The sequence below is a fragment of the Chiroxiphia lanceolata genome, chromosome 12 (assembly GCF_009829145.1).
Source record: "Chiroxiphia lanceolata isolate bChiLan1 chromosome 12, bChiLan1.pri, whole genome shotgun sequence".
Classification (NCBI taxonomy): Eukaryota; Metazoa; Chordata; class Aves; order Passeriformes; family Pipridae; genus Chiroxiphia; species Chiroxiphia lanceolata.
Genome location: NC_045648.1, coordinates 7,807,177 through 7,825,236, shown reverse-complemented (window position 1 = coordinate 7,825,236; position 18,060 = coordinate 7,807,177). Strand labels below are relative to the sequence as shown.

The 18,060-nt window shown below is 53.3% G+C and overlaps 1 protein-coding gene across 2 annotated transcripts in view; it reads left to right on the top strand.

The window, feature by feature from the left end:
* Positions 1-1,309: 1,309 nt before the first annotated feature.
* The window catches only part of NTRK3 (neurotrophic receptor tyrosine kinase 3), a 209,089-nt gene continuing 192,338 nt past the window's right edge, over positions 1,310-18,060 (top strand). Inside the window, exon 1 of one of the 2 annotated variants that reach the window (XM_032700246.1) lies at positions 1,310-1,860. In XM_032700246.1, coding sequence (XP_032556137.1) covers positions 1,613-1,860 — 248 coding nt within the window. In that variant the 5' untranslated portion in view covers positions 1,310-1,612. The remainder of the gene's footprint in view (positions 1,861-18,060) is intronic. The other variant, XM_032700247.1, reaches the window with a different exon arrangement.

Below are 18,060 nucleotides of genomic sequence, written 5' to 3'. Positions count from 1 at the left end.
ATGTAGCAGAGTTTGGAGCTGTTGGCTCAGCTTGTACTCTCTCTCCTCCCGTTGCAAAGCCCTGTACCTGGCAGAAGTAGACCCTTGAAATATTTGGAGTCCTACACCTGTAATTCCTCTGTTCACCCGTGCTCCTGCCTGCAGCACCATCCCTTTATCACTGTGTCTCTGTGCAGAGGAGCAGAGACATGAAACTATTGGGGAGAGGAGAAAAAAAAAAAAGGCATGCAGAAAAGCGCTGTGGAAAAGCAGAGTAAATTAAGCAGAGCTCTGATCTGCTTGGGTTTGTGCTTGCCAAAAATGCACCATGCATCTTAATTCGCTCTGCTGTTCAGCTCGCACTCACTGCTCTCCTGATGCCATTTCGGCGCTCTGAGCTCAGCCTTTTCAACACTTCAGTCTTCCTCTTTCAGGATTTTTTTTTTTTTTTTTTTTTTGCATGTCTGATTGCAGAATCTGCTGCAGGAGGGAAGGGGGAAGCCAGGGGAGAGCGGACGGGAGCCCCGACCCTGAGTGCTCCTGCCTGCGCTTCCCGGCAGCCGGCTGGGTCCCCGATGCATTTTTTTTAGGGGGTGGGGGGTGCATCTTTTCTAGAAAGTCCTTCCTGGGTGCTCTCCAGTCGCTTTTTTCCCCACCCAGCCGTCTGATCTGCCTCTCGCCAGGATCCTCTCGCTAAAGAGGAAAAAAAAAAAAGATTTAAATTGCTGTAATCCACACTGGCTTTTATTCTCTTCCAGTTCAGTTTAATCTCTCTTTCCTCTCCACCCTTATGTCCTGATTGGGGAGGGGGGGGGGAAACCCACCCAACAACCAAGCGAAAGGCAGCATCGTCCTCCAAAAGAGCTTGAGAAAGCAGGAGCCGAGCCAGAGCCCCTCTGCTCTCCCCCACCACAAATTTAACCCCAGCTTCAACTTTTCTTCTGCTACCGGGGCTGAGCTGAGCTCCAGCAGTGCTGGGGTGGGTTTTTCCCCTCTCTCCCCCCTTCCTCCTACATTGATTTTAGAAGAGAGGGAGGGGGGTGGGGAATCCTTTTTATTGCGGAGTCCAGTTCTCTTTGCAAGCCTTCCTCCTCCTCTTCCTCCTCCTCCTCTGCTTTTTGTGCCCGCCGCAGCAGGGTTGGCCAGGCCGGGGGAGGGAAGCGATGAGAAGGGGAGATCGCCCCCTCCCCTCCCTCTGTCTGTTTTTTTTGCAGGTGTGTCAATTTTAATTCTGCCCAGTAGGTGGGACTTGGTGACTTTCGCACCGTTTTTGTTATTTATTTATTTCCCCGGCTGCTTCTCTCCCTCCCTCCCCTCCCATCCCTCCCTCCCCAGCCTCCCGTTGCGATCCTCCGGAGCGGCTGCGGGAGCGGCGGGCGGCCGGGCCGGCATGCATCCATCCCCGCCCGCGGCCGCGGCCGCTGCCCTAGCGGGAATTACAGCCTCTCCCAGCCAGCTGCCAGCATGATTTCATCTGCTGGAGGATTTTTGCATCTGATCGCTTGAGGTTTTGTTGTTGTTGTTTTTTTTTTTTTCCTCCCTCTGTCTTTGTTTCCTTCCCCCTTTCCCCCCCTTCCCCTCCCTCCATCCCCCCTTTCCTCCTCCTCCTCTTTTTTAGAAGCAGCAATCGGAGATGGATGTCTCTCTTTGCCCTACCAAGTGCACTTTCTGGAGGGTATTTTTGCTCTGGAGCATTTGGGGAGACTATCTGCTTTCGGTGCTGGCTTGCCCTGCTAATTGTCTTTGCAGCAAGACAGACATCAATTGCAACAAGCCGGATGATGGGAACCTCTTCCCTCTCTTGGAAGGGCAGGATTCAGGCAGCAGCAATGGCAACACGAGCATCAATATCACGGACATCTCAAGGAACATCACTTCCATGTAAGTGGGGGTCCCCCGGGCTCCCCCTCCCGCGGCAGGGTGCGGGCTGGGTCGCCCGTGCGGGGCTCAGGTGCCCCCGGCGTCGCTGCGCTGTCTGGGCTCAGTCCGGCTCCCCGGGCAGAGGACGCAGATCCGGCTTTTCCCTTATTCCATCCCCACAAAAAAACATAAAAAGCCCAGCAACAGTTTGGCCAAGGCTTAAGAGGAATAAAGTAAATGAGATCTGATTCCTTAGCAGGAGAGAGAGCAGCAGGCAAAGATGCTAAAGCTGCTGCTTCCTTTAACTGTTTGCTTCTGCAAGGGGAGGGGGGACGCTACAGCCGCACATCGTCACATATTTACCCAAATTGGGCAAGAAAAGCAAGTTCTGAGCTGCTTTTCCCTTCTTGAGACTTTGGATCTTGTTAGAATGTCATTATTTTTTACATCCCCACATCAGAAAATGCTCCCTTCCCTGAGTGTATCTGGGGATCTGCGGTTTCGCCTTTTTAATGGGAGGGAAAAAAATAGGACAGTGAGATGTCCCTTAAGTAGCTTATTTAACTCGCATTGTTATAATTTTACAACTTGTCGTGGTGCTGCGATAGGATTTGTGCGTTTTCGGCTGGGGTGGTGGTGGTGGGGAGAAGCATCGGAGCAGGGAGATATTTTTAGTTGAGCACTTTGCGTTTGTTTGCATGCTTGTTTATCTGGAAAATCAACTTGAAGTTGCATTATCCTTGTTTGGAGAGGCAGTTAGCAAAGCCCATGTTAATCTCATCAGCGTGGAGTCGAGAAAGGAATATATTTCCTTCTCCTGAATCCATCATGCTCTGTGTCTGTGAAAAAAAAAAATTCCTCATCGCTTCCAATCTCTGCTCTTTATTTTCCAGTACATTTTTGGGTGAGATGAACTCTGAGCCATTTCATTATTCTAATGCTAATTGAAATGTGAGCATTTAGGGAAATGTAGCCCCCAGAGCAAGTTGCCAGTGGGAGTTGAGGAGAGAAGAGGTGGAATCCTTTATTCTGACAGTTAAATGCAGCAAGGTTTGAAATGAGTAATGGAGGGTTATTTATTTATTTATTTTCCCCACCTCGATGGCACGGTTGCATGGAGGGAGAGGGCTTTGGGTCTCTTCCTGAGGCTGTTTTATTTGGTCACAGTGCAATTGCAGCAGAGCCATGGAGTAATTGCAGTGCCTCTTTTGCAGCTCTGCTCGTCACCTTTGCTGGGTAAAGATGACGGGAGCTGCTTTTCCCCCTTGCTTACAGGTTCATGCGATGCCCAGGCAGGTTTTCAGCAGGTACCACTGACCCTGAACACCCAACCCTGCCTTCCCCCTGCCAGCAACCCCCCTGAAAACCCAGCAGGAATGGGGAAAGTAAGTGGGGAAAACTAATGCAATGCTCCCCTTCCAATTGCCCCATATTTATCCTGCGTCGTGGTGGTGGAGTGTTTTCTCTGCGATGCTGGAGGGATGAGGGTGATGCTGGGGAAGTCAGAGAAACTCGTGTTTTTTCCCTCTGCTCGCTGTTTGTTGTGGTTTAGTTTTAACTCTTTGGGGGCTGGGGAGCAGCAGGAAAGGCAGGGAAGGGTTTGGAAGCCACCAACGTAAGTGTGCGTTGTCAGATGCACAGACACATCTGAACTGCTGGGAGAGGTAGTGTTACACGAGTCCTTTGTGCCCAGAAAATGTCTTTACTGATTTGAAATTGAAAAATGCTGATAAGCAGTTCATAAAAAGGAGAGGGGCAAAAAAATGCCTAAAATTGACAGCTCCAGAGACAAATATTGGGTATTTTTTTTGAGAGATGCTTCTCTTAAGTTGGGGAAGGAGAAGAAGGTGCCAGTTTTGCTGGAATTTGTATGCATCTCTGCTACACACTGAGCAAAGTACATTCACTCACCCCCTGCATCGCTTCTGGCTCCACACCTTCCTCCTCAGGCTTTGGGGGGACTGAGGCACAGGACTGGGGTGAACCCCAAAATGTCATGGGGGTCTGAGACTGATCACGAGTGAAAACTTTCCCCAAGGGTCTGTGCTTCCTGGGAAGGCAGCAGTGGTTTGTAGGGGATGCTTATGGGAGCAGAGGGATGGTTTGTGTGGTGGGGATGCTTCCCAGCAAAGGAGTCACTGCTGGGATCCAGGGTTGAATCACTTTCATCCTCTTGTCTGGGAGACATCAGGTCCTACACCCTTCCAGGCTGATGTCAGGCCTCTCCTTGACAGCCCTGACATCATGGGTGCTGGGGTGAGGGGTGCCTCAAAGCCCAGCCTGGTCATCGCTGAATCACTCCCGGCATGCGACTCTGATTCAGCTGGGCACTGAACAGTGTTTCCTCCTGCTTGCCATGCTCACCGGGGGCTTGGCCTCCTTAGGCAGCTTGCCTTGTTTGTGGACAGCTAGTGGCCAAAAACACCTTTTCCTGCTGGGGTGGGGGATGAGCAGGGGAGGCTCAGCCCTGTCCCTGTGGCTGGGGGATTTGATGCCCCTGATAGGTCCTCCCCATGGGCCCTGGGGAAGGTGGTGGTTGCTGCTCCATCTTGTTGCTGGTGAAAAAGCATATGGAGTGTGGGGTGGGGAAACAACCCCGGGACCAAGCAGAGACTTATTCATGTCCAAAAGACAGCTCAGCTCTGAAATTAGGGCTTGGGTGTTGCTGATGAAAGACTGCCAGAGCCCGTTCAGAGGGCTGGAAAAAGAAAACATTGTGAGCCATCTTGGAGGGCTTGTCCGTCTTACCCACTTGAGCCAGGGCAAGACCCCTCCACTCCAGCCCACCCAAACCCAGCATTGGGGGCTAAGCCATCAGGAGCTTTGGGTTTTATCCCTTCTCAGCAGCTGATGAGAACCCCAAGGCAAGGACGACAGAAGAGGGACAGGAGACACCCAGACTGTAGTGCTGCCCACAGAGGCTGGAAGGCAGGCCTGGGTGCCCACAGTGTGGTACCCCACCATCGAGCCTCCCATTGCACCCCTCAAATGAATGGCCTTTACTTCAATTGCTGGTGCTTCTGGCTTCCCACCCATCCTCCTTTTGGTAAAAGTGGAGCAGTCAGGGCTGGGTGGCTCCTACTCTGGATGGGCCGGAAGGGATGGTGACACTCAACTTCCATGCAAATCCAGGCACTGCCAGGTTAATGGTGAAGCAGGGAAAGGGCAGGAGGTGAGATGGAACAGGAGGTTGGATTGGCTGATTTCCCTCTGCCCTTTGCCAGCATGCCCAGAAGTTTACCCAATTTTGGATTGCATCCCTGGAGACGCGACTCTTCACACAGATCCCTGTGGGAGCTACCAGTGGTCCTGTCCAGCTGGGAGGACACCTTGGACCTGGCTGAGATGGCTCCAATTTGGAGTCATGCTCTGTATTTCATCCTCCTGATTTTGGGAGAGGACACCATGGGGTAGGGGTATATCCATGCCATTGCTTTTCCTGGTGCAGCTGGGTGGCCTTTGCTGTGTCCCCAGCCAGGTGTGACTTAAGGAGATGCTCAAGCTCCCCCCAGTCCATCCTCACCCCTGTGATGTGGGGCTCCATTCATTGCTAGACCTCCCTAAAAATACCGGACACACAGGGAGAACTTTGATCCTGGGGGATCCTGCAGCACAGAGCCCCTGTGCCCCTGTGCACTGAGCAGCTGGGGTCTTTGTCACTCTGGGTCCCCCACCATGGCACTGTGAGGGGCTGGCTGGCGCACGGGGAAGCCGGGCCCGGCGGTGCCGCGTGTCGGGGTGACGGTGGGTGCCGCGTGCCAGGGGTGGGCCGGGCCGGGGAGTTACCCTTCTGGCAGCGTGGGCAGCTCCTGCGTGCGCCGGCACCGTGCGTGGGGAAGGACAGACGGAGGAGTTTGCCATCTGGGCCTCCCTACTTCTCAGCTGTTGCTATGGCACTGGAGAGATGCTGCTAGGCAGGCGATGGTGGCCTGCGTTTGTCACCCCTGGGCTCCCTCAAGGGAGGTGTCCCTGGCATATAAAACCTTGCTCCTCGCCCAGCCTCACCAGTAGAGGATGGGGATTCTTGTGGTAAAATAGCCTCCATGGGTGGATTTTCAGGGTGTATCTGTGCAGTTCATAGCTGCTTTCAACAAGGTGACATGAATTCAGAGCAACCCAAGGGGAGGTGGCTTATTCTGGAGCACTGTGGGGTGCAGGATTTTGGGGTTTCACAGGGTGAAGAGGAAGCATCTTGCCCCTTTCCATGGACGAGAAGAGCATCCTCATTCTTTCCTTTTGGGCTGTCCCACCAGCCCACGGCAGCATCCGCTCCATGCCGTGGGCCTGGCCGGGGGTGGGAGAGCCACGTCAGAGCTGGGTGCTGTGGGGGGGAGCGGCAGCGCAGCCCCCACTCGCTGCGCGGGAGCCGGGAGCATGTGGAGAGGGGGAGAGCGAGGGGGTGCTCAGAGCAGCAGCACCCTTTCAGTGCCGGTGTGGGGAGAGCTGAGGCACCAGTAATGCTCCTGTGTGCCTGCATCTGGGAAGGAGGGGAGAAAGAAAGGGCAGGCATCTTCCTGGAAGGGACAGAGGGAGCAGGACTTGCTTTGGTGACCCAAACAGCTGAGAAAAGGCCTCCTGTGATGCTCAAGGTAGTGACTGCTCTGCTTCAGACAACAGGCACAAACTTTTCCCCTCTCCGTGAATCTACTTCTCTCCAGAGATGAAGGGCTCTGCATTCCCAAAGCCTCCCATCTCCAGAGGCTTTGGCTGCTGCAGAGGCCATTCAAAAGGTCTCTAATGCCATCCAGCTTGGATTTCCTGGGCTCTTGTTCATGCAGAGCAGCTGTCCTGAAGGATGTTAAGATGGGAGAGGTGGGTGCAGCACAAGGCTGTGGGGACAGAAGAGGGTCCAGAGATGTTTGGGACAAAGAGGTGGGCTGACATGTATGGTCTTGATACTCTAGAGATGACTTAAGTCAGGAGCACTGTAACCTCCATATCCTTCCCCTTTTTTGTGAGCTGGCTGTTGGTTCCTTGCCCTGTTCTTGTGGTCTTTCTCTCTGCTGACCAGTCCTGGAGAGAAGCACTTTCCTGGCACAGGTGATGTCAGGTATTTCTCCAAGAAGGAGACAATTTTGGTGACTGTCAGGACTTCACAGACTTTTTCTGAACCAAACATGGGCCCTGAACTGCTGCTGGGACAGGAGCAGCTGGTGACCCAGATGGTTTCAGGGTGCGTGTGACATCTCTCCAACCGTCATGTCCTGCAGTGTTTGGGGAGGTCTAAGTCAGCTCTGCCTGTTGGCTTGTCTCCTTGGGATTGGAGAGGTGAGATGAAGATGCTTGAGGACTACCTATTCCTCCTGGTAGTAGGAGGAAGAAGAAGAGAGTGAAGAAGGACCTGCATGCTGCCCTCAGAGGCTCGGAGATGTGTTGCCCCTGGTTAGTGGCTTCTGTAGAGCTCTGTTAGGAGAAGATCTCTGGGTATGCTCCACCCCATCAGCTCACCCCTGTGAAGGTGACACCTTCATGTGCTTTGGCATGAGGCCCTTTGAGGTCTCCCAATGGGCTGTGACCATCCATGCACCCAGAAATGCCAGGCTCTTTCAGTGCACCCCCCAAACCGTCCATGAGATGTCCCATGGGGTCACCCCTGGGGAGCCCTGCAGGTAGATAGTGCAATGCTTTCCGGTGCCACCCTGGCACACCAGCCTGTCCTGTTCAATGGAGTGCCCCTGCTTGGTTTTACCCATGAGTTTATGGCTGGATTTGGTGCATCCCGCTTAGGAAAGAACCAACCCCTAAGCCTGCCAGGCTTCCAAAGGTAAATGATAATAGTGCTTGTAACTTACTGTGTTGTTTACCAGGCACTGTGTAATAGCAATAGTTTTATGGTTTCTGCAGTGGGAGGTTCGATAGGTTGTGTAGGTGCCTTCTAAGCAGGTGTGTTTGACAGCAGCCTGTGGGCTCTGGTCTCCCCCGAATTCTTTTGCTCTTCCATCTGCACCGAGGGATGAACAACAAAACTGTCATCAAGGAGGTGCTGTGGGGTGAGTTTCTTGCTCAGAGGCTGCAGTTTGTGGAGTGGTTGGATATCACAGCACTTTGTGCCCCTCATGTGGAGATGAGGACCCAGCAGCCTGCTCACCTCACCCCATGCTCCAGGTCCACTAGGACCACGCACACAGCACCAGGACCACGGCTGCACCAGGCTGTTCCCGTTATCCCGCAGCAAGGAGACACTCGAGACTGAGGCTGTTGGTGCGGGAGCGCTGGCAAAGGAGCATCCCCGTGGATGCGCCGTAACGCCCGGCCGAGCCTCCGCCCTGCTCCGCTCTGGAGCCCGGCTCAGCCCCGGCTCCCTCTGCCCGGTGCACCCCGGCTCAGCCGCTCCGCTATTCCCGTCTAAAGGTGGCTGTGCCGCTAGAGGGCAAGCGGCAGCGCCAGACAGCCCGGCTCCGGGATGCGGGATGCGCGGGTTTCGCGGGATTCGCGGGCACGGCCGGGATGGAGCCGCACCGGGGCGGCGCGGAGTGCGAGAGCGCCGGGGGCTGCGAGGGCTCGGCGGTCGGGTCGCCGCTTGCTTGCTGTCGCACTGAAGGGCCTTTACTCCGGCGCCCATGTTGCTGAACCCCTCTTGGGCTGCTCCCTAACTCGGCATCCCAATCCCTGTCAGTATCGGATGGCCCTTGGGGATCTGAGTGGGTTGCTGGGACAGGGTTTTCTTTGCTGTGCTGCAGCGGGAGGATGTGGTCAGTGCACGCCCAGGTACCCATAGCTCTTACACCAGTGCTGCAAGTGATGCAGCTCCAGCCTGTCTGTGAATTGAAGTGATTTGCAGCTTTTTGGAAGGTATTGGCCCAACCAAAGCGGGTCACTGAGAAGGTGTTTCTGGGCAAGAGGTGCTGATCCAGGTGGTGAGCTGCCATCTGGGACCAGCTTCTGGCTGTGGATGTTCTACAAGGAAGACCCTAAGAGTTCTCATCATTTTAATGATGGGGAAACTGAGGTACAGAGCAGTGGTACAGCTGGCCTGCAGGATGCAGAGTGGGGATGGGAACCCTTCAGCCCAGCACCAGCCAGGGTTTAGGGAGAGGTCAAGCATGGAGGGAGGGATAAACAAGGCTGTTCTCTTGGCCCTGTTATATTTAGTAGACATGAGAGAAGTTCATGGAAAAATCCTGGAGGTAGAGGCAAGAGGGCACAGGCTGAGAGCTGTCTCTGGAGGCTTCCAAAGTAGGTGCAATGCATTTTGCTCCTCTGATTAACTCTCTGCACAGGTTGGATAAAGACTGGAGGGCTAAAGAGGCCACATGTCCTTCCCCAGGGGAGGAAGGCTGAGAAGAGCTTGGTCTGAGATAGAGCAAGGGCGAGTGGGGGCAGGAAGCTGGCCCTGCAGGATCCTCCATGTGCAGTTCCTGGAGGTATCTCATCCTTCCTGGCAGCTGGGCCAAAGGTGGACTGGTTATTTCCCTGCTGGCTGTTGCCAGGTGCTGTCAGCGTGATGGAAGGGCTGTGACACCCAGTGGTCCCACAATGCAACAGCATATGGGCCCCTGGTGTCATGGCAGGGGTGACATTTGGTTGGATGTGGTTGTGTGTTGGGCGTGGGTTATGAACGTGGGTTTAGAGCTGTGATACTGCTCTGGGACTGGACTTTAGTTCAAGAAAGGGAGACTAAAGTCTCTCTGAACTCCCTTTGGAAGGCTCCCTTTGGAGTCAGTGCCCCGCCAGCAGGGCTACTCCACCACCCCTGCTCTGTTGTGCCCTTGTGCATCCCCACCCTGATTCCACATCCCATGGGACTGGGGGTCCTGTCTTGTTCCCCTCTGTGTAAGACCTTGCCCCTGCATGCCTGGAAGAGTAGCACCAGGAAAATATTAGCTTGTTTTCATGTGCTATAGCAGTTGAGGAGCTGAAGGAGAAGCCATAACCATGTCTACATCTAGCTTTCCTCCAGCTGCCACCCAGTGCTTTGGTATAGTAGATAATGAAGACTGATAGTGACCATCCCTTTCCTCTACCCCCCTCCAGCATGTGACATCACCCCCACCTTCCCCTTCTCCCAGCTTTTGTCTGCCTAAACAGAATGAAATTTGCCTTTTTAATCAAAAACAAAAGTCCCAGTGGTGGAGTAGAGAGGTCAGGAAGGATTCCCAAGGGAGTGTGATGGTGTGACAGCACAGATGTGTGACTCAGGGTACTTGTTCTTGACTATGGTGCTTGTTGCAGTGACAACTAAGCAGTCTTGGGATCCCAGGGAGTGATTCAGGGAGATGCTGAGCCCAAGTGCAATTCCCCACACAGCCTCTTCCCTGCAGCTCTCCTACAGCTCTGTGCTGGGGAGGGGACAGGGCTCTGGTGCTTTTGCTGGCTCCCTACACTGTCCCTGGGGGACTGAGAAGTGGGTAGGAGCAGATGTGAGCATGGTGAAGCCCCCATCTTCCTGGGTTGTGCAAGGCTGTCCCTTAACTAGCTCTCACCAGGAGGTTCCCACTAAGAAATGTTAATGTGGAAATGCTCAAACAGATGCTGGTAATCTGAGTGCTGCTGAGGACCCTGCATGCTCAGGGCTTTGCCAGGATAAATTAGGATCACGAGTGCTCAGCTGAGCCACAGAGATGCCAGGCTCTCACTCCTGACCCTGCCAGGACACGAAGCCACATGGGGGAGAGCTCGGGTGCCTGCAGCTGCTGACTTTCCTTTTGCTTCTGGAGCAGCTCTGGCCTCATCCCCCATCCCATGCTCTCCATGGAAATGCCATTCAGTGACCTGGGCTGGGAACAAGGAGTCTTGGCTCTCCAGTCTGTGATCCAGCTGTGCAAATGCTCCCTTGGGCTGCCTGCCCCCCTCCTGTCTGCTTCTAACCCAGGCACCCAAGGTCAGCTTGGGCATCCCTCATGTCCATCCCCGTACAGATGGGATTGCCTCTGGGGAGCTCTGTGACTTGTGTGACTGGAAAAAATTCTCTTGTCCTCGAAAACTCTTGCCACCAGGATGTGACTGGTATTCCTGGGGCAGTGATGTGGGTCCTGGCTTTGTCTGTCTCTTGCCTTGTCTGTGCTCTCCCATCCAAAATATATCTCAGAAAAAGTAAGGTGAAAGCCACCAAATCACTTGGTGGCTGCTGCTGAGCAGCTTGTGGAGCAAGCAAAGTTCAGTGGGACACAGGGTCAAGGATGCTGCATGTTCCCAGCTTCTCAGTCTGCCAGGAGCATCCCTTCCTCCTGCGGCGCTCTCTGTGCCAATTCAGAGAAGCTGAATGTTATTGGGGACTATTTCCTAGTTTGAGCCTCACAGGGGCTCTGAACACATCCCTGCTGCCAAACATCTCACAGGCTGTCCCAGGCTCTGCAGGGGAGAGGGTAGAGTAGCACAGAGCCAGATCAGGGTTAGAGCAGCTCCCTTGGGAAGCACTGTGCTCCTCATTTCAGATTGGAGCAGATACTGAGGAGTATTCTTGGGAGCATCATAGCAAAGCCTGAGCCAGAGGACTGCATGCAGGGCACCCATGTGGTGCAGGGTTGCTGATTGGGCAGGGAGGGGGCCTCTACAACAGGGAGCTCTGCAGGGCTGGCACACCAGGGGTTAATGGTAAGGTGCATGATACAGCTGGAGCGGATTTGGGAGAGGCAGAGCCTAATGAGGCTGAAGAGGTATCAGGTGGGAGAGCTGAGGTGTGGGCGTTGGTTGGGATTTGTGTGTGAGGGAGGCAGCAGTTGCTGTTCCTTACAAGATGCTGCAGTGGTGGTTTTGAGAAGAGGACCTGGAGTGGGGGTGCTTTCAGGTAGGAAGCTGTATGGGTTGCTTGCCCTGGCTCCAGGCAGAGGGGAGGGATGTGGGTATTTGTAGCTGGTTGCTGGAGCAGCCCTGGCTACCTGCATGGTGTTGGGCTGTATGATGTGTGTTGGTGTCTGTTGTTGTGTCCCTACAGTATTTTGTGGGTTGATCCTCTGGCCCTTGGGAGCACAACCCCTTGGCTCCTTGGTTGTAGCTGAGATCCCATCTCAGGGCCAAGAGGCACCTTTCTGGGCAAGCCTGGCTGGAAATCGTCTTCTCCATGCCTTGCCCTGTTTGTGCTCTCCTTCAGGACTTGATGGCTGAAGTGCTTGGTGCTCCCAGCCTGAGCCGTGCCTGGCGTTGCTTTGTGTTGCAGATAAGCCCTCCCTTCCAGGAAGGATGGTGGTGGGATTCTCAGGCTTTGCCCTAGGCTTGTCCCAGCCCCAGGCAGACTGCCCAGCACCCAGCGTGCTGTGGGCTGCCCTGGCCCCGAGGGAAGGATCCTTGCCTTCCAAAAGGCACGGATAACGTAGATTTATTTATTCAGAGACTTAATTAGCATCTCTAAATATTAAATAGTAAACAAACTGCGTCTAGTGGGATCAACATTTACAAGCAGGGATTTCTATTTTTTTTTTCCCTCTCTGGGACATGCACTTGTTTTTTAAGTGTTTGGGGAGGAGCAGCTGTGTGTGGGCTCTGGTTGATGGGAGAGGGCTGGACCCATAGCTCTGCTGATGAAGGAGGAGAAAAAGACAGGGATGAAGGGGCAGAAGGGCTGGGTAAAAATGAGGCAGAGAAGCAGAAGTGTGTGCTTTGAGCATTGATGTGCCGGATTTTGGCACTTCCCTGCAGGATGTGCCATTCCCTCCTGCCCAGGCAGGTGGAATTGGACAGGCAGGAGATGGAGGTTCCTGCCTCAGCACGGCTAATTGCAGTCAAAAGGTGGTGGTCCCTGCAAGGGGAGGTGGTTTGCAGCTGATCTGCATCCTATTATCTCTGCAAATGGAGGCCTGCCTGGTAGTGGATTACACTGGGGGTTATTTATTGGCAAAGCACTGTACAGTTTTAATTTTTCCTTTTTGCTTATTCAGGCTTTAGCTCCAGAGGAAAATAGCCTGGGGTGGCTTTGAAATGGATTCTCTCTGCCCCATTAACTTATTCAGTGAGTTTAATGGGCCTTTTTTTCTCTGAGCCTTGAAGCCATCATTAAAAGGCAGAGATTTATAAAAGCAAAGATACTCCTGAGCTTTAGTCAAACTTTGGGGGAGCGGGAGGGGGGCAATAGTGTTGCTGCTGTTTGTGGTTCTGATGAAGATGTGAGTTGGGTGCTGCTATTGTGCCTCTCTGGAAGTTTTACGTGGATAAGAGAACCAGGTTGCTTGGGATGCTGCCCTGCTGCTGCCCTTGTGCCTCTGCTGAGGAGCTGTGGGATCAGCTGGGCTGTACTGGGGCTGAGGCCTCACCTGTCAGCAATGGGATGTTATCTGGGCTCCTACAACTTGGGTTATTGTTCAGTGTGACTTGTAACCTGTCTGTGCTGCCAAGCTGTATCTCTCCAGGCTGAAAGAGAGAAACTTTTTCACTTATTTTGTGTAGGATGCTCACAACTTTATTTTCATCTTGTTTATGGCATGCCAGGGCTGGGCAGTGCTCAATGCTTTCATGGGTGTTTGTGGTCAGTGCTTGGAGCTGTTCCTCTCCTTCCCTCTCTCTGCTAGTGGCACCTGTCCTATTGCACCCCTGTGCTGATCAACCCAGTACTGCAAGAAATTGGGTGTCCCCTGCAGGAATTGCACTTGTTTAGCATGTGGCCTCCTATATCTGTTGCAAAATAGGGGAGTGCCTGAAGAAGGAGACTGAGATAAAATGTCTGAGTGAATTTCCTCCTTTTTTTGGCTCTTCTAGGACCTGCCTCTCCAGCTTTTTTTTTTTGCAAGCCAGATCTGGTACCTTTTTGGGGAGGAAATGTAGGAGCATGCAAGGTGTGGGTTGACATGTCACCTCGGGGCACCCTCATGCTGGCATGGCTGAAGTTTTGGTCCCCAGGCCATGATGTGCTGCAAACCTCAATTCTGGATGGGCAGCCTTCAGCTTGTACCACTGAGGGGAAGCAGTGGCAGGGAAGAGCTGGGGATGGCAGAGTGTCCTGGCTTGCTCCCAAACATTAAGTGTCCTCCTGGGGTGGCAGAGGCCAGTCACAGTGTGTTCCAAAGGGAGGATGTCACAATGTAGTGGAGTTTCTGTGCTGGGACAACTTTTCCTATATATTTCTTTACTCATTTTCCTTCACATGCAGCTGTTCAGGCTGACCCCTGGCAGTGTGAGCAGGTGTGTGTCTCTGTGCCCAGCCTGGCACCTGCCAGCTCAGGGATGCTGCTAGTGTGAGCCTGGGCAGGGAGGTGTGTGACAACTGGAGACCCAAACGTGCTGCCACCCATTGTGTGCATGAGTGTGTCCCTCTCAGCCCTGGTGCAGTTCAGAAGTGGAAGAGGGAAAGGACCTGCCTGCCCAAACCAGTGTGTTCAGGGTTGCATGTGAGGGGGTGACCTCAGTTCCTGGCTCCTGCTGGGTGCCAGGAGTGTCTGGAAAATGGGACTGGAGAGTGGGTGATGTGACTTGTATGTGTTTTGTGATGGTGACCCTGGGGCTGGCTCACCTGCCCCGCTGTGGGATGGAGGGACAGCATTCCATGATCCCTGCCTGCCCATCACCAGCTCGGCAGCCCCATCCCGGGCGGTGGCAAAGAGTCTTGGCACTGGGAGAAATGCTGCCTCTCTACCAGCAGATGGGCTGGACCAGACTTTGGTGGGGAGGGACTGTGGGGCTTGCCAGGAGGCAGGAAGGGCCTCCAGCTCCAGGAGGAGATGTCTGAGGGTTTGTTGTTTGTAGCCTCCCTGGAGGCAGCGACCACCAAGCCTGGCCTTGGAACACCGCCTCAGGGCAGCGGTGTGACAGGGACACACTAGAATGACCCTAAGGGTGCCATAGCCGAGCAGAAACCATCTGCAGCATGCAGCCATGCTGGGGCAGGGATGGTTCCCCATGATGGCCTGTCTGTGACCTCCAGAGCAAGGGGGAGGCTCCTTGCAGATCCATCAGCTCCTGTATCCCTCCCCAGGTCACAGCGGTCGGGAGAAGGAGATGCTCACTTCCTAATAAACACCCATAAAATGCATTTCTCCCCTGCCCCTGTAAATCCTGACCTCTGTGCTACCTGCTGTGTAAATTGCTGCTGACCCTGTAAATCACCCTCTGCTTTGCTCTGCCTTCCTTGAATCCAGCCCTTGCTTGTAAATCCTCCATCCCCATTAGTTTTCCTCTGGCGACCCCCTTGCTCTGCCTGTGTTGTAAATTCTGAGGTCTGGTGAGGCTGGGGAAATGGAGGGTGGGTGCAGTGATGGGGTGAAGGAGGGGAGCCATCCTAAGATGGGTTAATCCCTCCCTATAGCTCCCCCAGGACTCACTTGCCAGTGGGAGCTGGTGGAGGATATTCTGCCCAGCTGCCTGTGGGGAAGGTCATCCTTGTGCTGGAAGCAGGGCTGGGCTGTCATCTTCAGCTGGGCTGCAGCCAGCTGGCTGTAAACTGGAGGGTGTTGGTATCCCAGCCCTTAGGAGGGCTCCTGGAGAAGGCTGCTCCCCCAGGACATGTTTCTGAGATGTAAAAATAGCCAGAGTAAAGAGAAAATCTCCCTTTATCCCTTGAGTGCTCGGGGTCATGCCATAGCTTAGCTTCACCATGCCCCGTGTAAGCTCTCTTCAGTGAGCAGTGAAGGAGCTGCAGGCAGCAGAGGTCCCTTGTGTAATGGACAACCATCATCTGGGCTTCTGCTGGATGCTTGTGTCCTGTTTCAAAGTCCTGAGTTACTGTGATGACCCTGCTGTGGTTTTTTTCCCCTTATGATGATGCTGGGACTGCATGTAGGAGCTGAGGCAAGGGGTCTGGCCTGATGGAGGTGTAGGAGGCCAAGCATGGGGGCATCAGTTCAGTGCCACAACCTGGGCATGCTGGGCTGTGCCAGGGTGTGCAAGGGGAGGTGCCATAAAGACTGCCAGTCTTTATGGGAAAGGCTATGGCTGAAGCTTGTGGCTTGTTCTTGGTGCAGTGCTGCTGCTTTGCTGTGGCTGGATGGGGTGTTCCAAGGGTGTGCACTCACCTGGCACCCAGGCAGGGTGTTATTTGGTGTACACATTACTGAGCCTTTCTAAGTCTCAGTGGGCAGAAACCGATGACACTCCAACACAGCTGCCTTTTTTCTCCTAATGAGCAGCAATGATCGTTATCCTGAAATGCACGAGCGGCTCTGCCCTGCTCCCATGGAGGTCAGTGAAGCACACAGCAGTGGATGCACAGCCTGAGCCACAGTGGGGTCACCCATGGGAGTGTTTTGGGATGGTGCTGTCTGAAAAGCTGCTGTGGGCACACAGGGTTTAGAGGGTTCTACTTGGCTCCCTGGGGAGGAAGATTCTGTGGGAGATCTGAGTACCTTCTGACGTGGCTTTTTGAGTGCCCTAATCCTCAATGTATGAGTGGAAAACTGGGGTACCAGGGAAGTGCAGCCTTTCCTGACCTTTCTCTGCAAGCCTCAAGCTCGAGTGGTTCAGGGTTTGGTTTATAGTAGTGCTGGCTGTAACTCAGCATGGGCCATGTGTGTCCTCTGGAAAGGCACCGACCCGTGTCACTTGCAGCTCAACTCTGCCTGATCACCAGAGTGGGGTTGGCAGAAGATTTGCAAGAAAAACATAGTGATGCTCTGGGATGGCTGATTCAGGCATTATTATTAACTCTTGTTGATGCTCTGCTATGGACCTGAGCTTGACCCAGATGGGTGTTTCCTTTAGAGCTTTCTCCTGCTGCCAAACATCCCCCCCCCTTTTTTTTTTTTAATCAGTATCTCTTCTGTATCTTGTGTCTGAGTTGTGTATTAGCACTGGGCTTATGATGCTGCTGTGGTCTGGCTTTGGGAGGAGGATGGAGGAGAAGATGTGTACGGTGAGAGCACAGGGATGCTAACAACAGTGGGAAGGCAGGGGGCAGCGGAGGAGAGCAGAGGCAGATTTTCAAAATCCATATAAATAGCAAAAATAAATTTCCAGCAAATGCTTCCAGTCCTGCAGTATTAAGAAAGTGAAGCACTAGAGGATAAGGAAAGCATGAGCAATAACAGCAGGGATTTAGAAAGAATAAATCTTGCCAGACAAACCTGATTGCTTTTTCTTTTTGATGGAATCGCAAAATTAGTGGCTGAGCGGAACGTGGAAATCCTAATATATTTGGATTTAGCAAAGCATTTGATATAGTGTCTCACCAAATCTTACTCTCAAAATTAGTTCAGTTTGCCTTGGATACAATGCTGCCAAATGGACTGAGAACTGGCTTAGAGCCCTAAACAAATAGCGATGGGCTGTGTTTGTGGAGAGGGGGAGCTGTGAGAGCAGAGCTATGACCTGGCTATTCTTACTGGAAAAAAAACAAAACAAAACAAAAACGAAAAACCAAAACAACATAAACCTACCAAAATAAAAATTAAAAAAAATATCAGGAATGTGGCCTCAGTTTGAGGCACCCTATTATGGGAATATTGACAAACTGGAGGGAGTTCGGAAGCAAACAAAGAGGGGGCGGGGGGGGGGGGTGGGAAATCATCAGAGGGGTCAGATTACCCTTGGAGGGAGGCTGGGGGCTGAGAAAGTTCCAGGGCTGGAGGCATTTCGAGGAGGAGCAGGTGGTGGCTGTTGGGGCTGGGATGAATATTCAGGCTGTTGTTGGGACCTGGCATCGAGCACCTCAGCGCCTTCGCCCCCGCGCAGCAGAGACTCGCTGAGCTGCCCATTTCACGGCCCTTTCCAGATATTATCAAATAGGCAGGGGAGAATATTCACCGTGACTGTCAGAAAGAACATCCCTGACTGAGGGAGCTGGGCACGTTTCCTCAGGGAAAATCTTGAGTCTTGAAGCAAGCATGAGATGGCCCTGGGTGATTTCGGTCAGCAGATGGGGATTTTTCCTGGGTTATGGGTTTGAATGGGAAGCCAAGAGGTGGTTGTAGCTGCCTTGAGATGCTGCCTCCTGCAATATTTATCTGCGCCTCACAGGCATTTATTTATCATCAGGGAAAAGGCTGCGAAACTGCTGGTGACAGCTGGAGTGCAGATGTGTCCCCAGGGGAGGGTGTCCAAGTCCCTTCATGTTTAAAAGCTTCTGGAAAGGTGGTGGTCCCCTGGTCACTTTTCAGGGGTAGGACATGGTAGCTTGGTGCCACTCACAGGATTTTATATGAGGAGTTACCTGTAGAAGTAGGGAAGGATGAGGTTTTCCAGCAAGTTCGTCCATGAAGGTGTCTGTCCAGCATGCTGATCTCTAGGAGTCCTTCAGCACTCATTTGGAGCCTGGAAGTGATGCTGAATGTGTGGAGGCTCTTGGCATAACTGCAGTGTTCCCACAAGTTGAGGAAACATGTCTGTCAGTGATGGCTGTTCTGGGTCAATTGAGTGCTACCA